At 43.7% G+C, this 4,381-nt stretch overlaps 1 protein-coding gene across 19 annotated transcripts in view; it reads right to left on the reverse strand.

Moving 5' to 3' along the window:
* The window catches only part of MAGI1 (membrane associated guanylate kinase, WW and PDZ domain containing 1), a 294,035-nt gene that overhangs the window by 17,792 nt on the left and 271,862 nt on the right, over positions 1 to 4,381 (reverse strand). For all 19 annotated transcript variants that reach the window (XM_019620191.2, XM_019620192.2, XM_010718690.2 and 16 more), the window contains 2 exons: positions 3,706 to 3,898; positions 501 to 794 (listed from right to left, as the gene is read on the reverse strand). In XM_019620191.2, coding sequence (XP_019475736.1) covers positions 501 to 794; positions 3,706 to 3,898 — 487 coding nt within the window. The remainder of the gene's footprint in view (positions 1 to 500; positions 795 to 3,705; positions 3,899 to 4,381) is intronic.

The raw sequence follows: 4,381 nt of genomic DNA on the forward strand, positions 1-4,381 counted from the left end.
AAATCTCAATTTTATTTCTCACTAGCGAAGACCAATAATTAAAACTTTCCAGCTATCAGCATGCTCATTCTGTAATGAGGATCAGAATAATCCTTGATTGCCAAAAAGAAGTTAATCAGTTGAGTCGTTACTGCTTTTAGTGATGGCTCAATTCCACCATCAGAAGACATATTTCCTTCTACTTGCTCCCTTTCTGCATCAGAAAACAGCACCTTTGAGGGGATCCCTGGCTGCTCTTCCAAGAGCAAACCCCAGGAAGGGGTCCAGCCCACATAGGGAATGGCCACGGGTGGCATTTCTCATTCCGCTTTACGGGACTCAATGCTGAACAAAACCCAGGAGACAAACACCTACTAAGTCTCAGCCTCTAATTAAACTATTAATTACACAAATTAGGGCAAGCTCGTGACTTTTAATTAAACATCCCCACTTGCCTCCTTGAGCTGCAGCACTACAACCCGTATCTCGCTGGAGGCGCGGTGCCAAACCCCAAGACTTACCGAACGTCGTCCCCGCCTCCGGTCTGCTCACCGACGAGACGATGACAAAACCGAAGCCCTCGTTCTCACCACGGCGGATTTCCACATCGTAGGGCTGGACCACGGCGCTGACCACGCCGCTGCCGCCTCCGCCACCGCTGCCGACGCCGCTGGTGCTGCCGCTGCCCGAGCTGACAGTGTTGAGGGAGTTCTGGCTGCCCTGTGGCGTTCGCTTCTCCTCTGTCAGCGAGGCCGGCTGGTTGCTGCTGTGGTGGGAAGAGGCTGGGGATGGGACTTCATTTTCTGCCTTGGGGACTGGGGAAGAAAAAAAACCAAGAGTGGTTGAGCAAGCTGTGCTGTTCAGTGCTTGACTGCTGAGAGAAGGAATTAAAAAAGGACAGCACCTGCTTTAATCGAACAATCACAGCCAGAACAACCAGGGGTTCTGTCGTCCATCTCCTTTCCCTGTGCAGCCAAAGCCTTCCACTGCCATAACCAGATCAATTCAGTGCACGCATGGATGCTCTGTGCCATTTCAGCTTGGATTACATTAAGTCGAAGCTGTCCCTTTAGATACCATATCCCCACTCCAGTTACATATGTCATGGAATCACAGAATCATAGAATGATTAAAGTTGGAAAGACCACTAAGATGAGCCTGTCCAACTGTCAATACATGCATGACCATTCGAGACCACGTTCCTCTGTGCCACATCTACCCTTTACTTGAACACCTCCAGGGATGGTGTCTCCACTTCCTCCCTGGACAGCCTGTTTCAGTGTATTACCACTCCTTTTGAGAAGAAATTTTTCCTAATATCCAACCTGAACCTCTCCTGGCACAACACATGGCCATTCTCTCTTTTCCTATCACCATTAGCTGGAAGAATATACTGGCCACCACCCCATCACAATCTCCTTTCAGGCAGTTGTAGAGAACAATAACATCTCCCCTGAGCCTCCTCTTCTCCAAACTGACCCATCTCATTTCCCTCAGACGCTCCCCATAAGACTTGTGCTCCAGACCCTTTACCAGTGTTGTAGCCTTTCTATGTGCACAAGCCATGGAGATACAGAGTCAGAACAAACGTGTATCACTCAACACCTGTCTACTTTTTTTTTAGCTGGATAGCACTGATTGTTTTTAATTAACATGATCTTGATTACAAATAACTACCACACTATAGCAAAATAATTTGTGAACTAAGCTTTTCTGGATGGAAGAACAAGCAATTTTCATCTGTACAGTTTGGCACAGTTGGGGGGAACCTTTAAACATTATTAACATTAATATTAAACAAGTATTTAACAGCAAGTGAAGTTGGTATTAGTTTAAAATCTAATCAGCTACCACAAGGCTTGAAGAAATCTCAAAAAATCTCTTAGTCCATACTGCTGAGGCCTGGGCCAGCTATACTTACTGTCAGTCTTGACAGATGTTTGTCTAATCTGCTGTTAAATATCTCCCCAGGCAATCTATTGGTTGTAATATCTAACTTAAATCTTCCCTGCTGCAACATAAGGCTATTATTTCTGGTTTTATCTCGCAGGCATATGGAGAACATATTATTCTCTCCCTCTTTGCGGCAGCCTCTTATAGTCTCAGGGAGTTTAACACCTCCTCCCCCTTCTCTGCTTTAGGCTAAACAATCCCAATTTGTTCAATATTTCCTTGCAGACCATGTTTTCAAAAGCTTTCCTTATTCTCCCTGGTCCTCTGGACTCGCTCCAGTTGGGTCCTTTCCAACTCAAACATATCTTTCTTGAAGTGCCGGACCATGTTGCAGCTGAGACATCATCTGCTGGGAAAGCAGGAGAGTTCCCCACTGCTTACATTCCAGCACAATGTTGTTTTTTACCTGAGCCAACCTCAGGTTAGAACAGTGGCCCATGACAATTTCCACTTCTGATTACCCAGCCAGATCTCCACAGTCCAATTCTGCAGCTGAGAGCAGCATATTGCACCTCTCTCTATGGAATGCCTGACTCCGTTAGCCAGGTTGCTTGTTGTTTCTCCAGTTTGTCTGGTAAATCAAAACTAAGTTGAAAATCTTAAAAGCAACAGCAACAACAAAATCGATGCCAAACAAAATCCAAACTGTAAACTCATGATCCAAAGGAAAACAAACTTTATAATATTCCCGAGAGTACAGGATAGCACTTACATACTCAAAGTATGTATTAAACACACAATATTCTACATATTAAGAATATATTCTACATATTAATATATTCTACATATTATGAGTGCATAAACGTTCCCCCTGTATGGATCTCAGGCCCTGGAGTACCCATTTAGGTGAACACTTTTTCTAGTGAAATGTAAATGAGAGGAGCAGCAAGAGGACCAAAATTCAGGAAAGTTATGCTGGAATTTGAAAGCCTGCAAATATAAGGTGAAAAAAGGGATACTGAATAATTTATCCTACAGTAAGTGTCCAGATTTGAAATGATACAGAAATAGCTCTGCACAATCCCCTGAATGAAATAGCAAGGGTTTATATCGGAATCTTTCATGTATCTAAATCTTTCATAATTTCCAGCCTGGAAGCTGTAAAACTAGATATAAAATCCATGCACAAAGACAATACCAAAATTCAGCTGGCCCTCTCTTCCTCTCAACCCCTATCTCCTACAACTTCTCTCTCTTTGTCAGGAATGACATACACTCCTATGATGTAGGCTATCAGAGCAAGGATATAATTCAGCATTTAACCCACAATGGGAAGAAGAAAAGAAATAGGAAGCAAACAATTATTTAATATTGTGCGAAAGGCACTCAGTCCTGGATAAGAATAAAGACTTTTTTTAGAGGTACTGCTCCACTCCTGGCCTCCATTGTGGGTCTAATTTTCAACCTGTTGTATTAATATTCTTGAAGCTTGAAGTACATCACTGCCTGTTTTTCTGCATAAGCCTGAACTTGAGAACTATGTATTTAACAGATGTAACATAAAGGATATATTGTGACCGAACACTTCCCCATTTAAACAGAAACATTTACGAAGACTATAAACACAAGTGAAATGGAGACAGGAACAAAATATCTGATACCTATTTGACTAAGAACAAAAAAGACAAAAGGCTAAAAACAGCCACGAGAATAACAGCACGCTTCCTGAGCTTTCCCAGCATTACAAAGAGGAGCTTTTGTTCTTTAAACCGTTTGCTGAACAGATGGAGTGTGGCAAGAAAATCCATCCCACTGATGGACACTGCAGCCTACCTGTGTAAACTACTTTGCGCCTGACGGTCAGATTGACGTGACCTTGCTTGGCCGCCTGTTGCATAAGCTGGACAACAAGCTGGTGTGATTTCCCAACCACAGGCGTCCCATCCACACAGATCAGCTCATCGCCTGACCTCAGGCGGCCGTCAGCATCAGCAGCACCCAACGGTACAATGTGACCGATGTAAATCTGACAAGATGGCACAAAGAGGAAGAAAGAAAGAATGATAAAATGAGAACCATAAACGCTCACTAGCCAGGTTAAAGGAAGGGGTACACTAATGTAGAGGGAACCAGAAATTGTTGATAACTGGTTAGGATTGTTGCTAGTGTGGAAAACAGCCCCATGTTCAACTGCAACCAGGATGCTGACATCTTTTTGCTGTAGGCAGTCCAGTCGCTCTACTGACAGACAGCCTTGGGAAATGTGTTCAACAGGACAGTGACCAGTGGTACAAGCACTGAGACTCCTGTCAGGGAGCTGAGATTGAGTTATCCTTCCAGGTGCCTCCAGGGTTTACAAGTTCAGTACCACTGGCCTTTCCACCAGTTTGCTTTGAGTTGCTCTGGTATGAGAGGGATTAATGGAAACTACTTGTAAACCCTGCCCAGGACATCTTTTCCTCAATGTCCAATCGATTTCAGAGCTATTGGTCTATTTATCAAAAGAAAA

Source organism: Meleagris gallopavo, chromosome 14 (genome assembly GCF_000146605.3).
Source record: "Meleagris gallopavo isolate NT-WF06-2002-E0010 breed Aviagen turkey brand Nicholas breeding stock chromosome 14, Turkey_5.1, whole genome shotgun sequence".
Taxonomy (NCBI): Eukaryota; Metazoa; Chordata; class Aves; order Galliformes; family Phasianidae; genus Meleagris; species Meleagris gallopavo.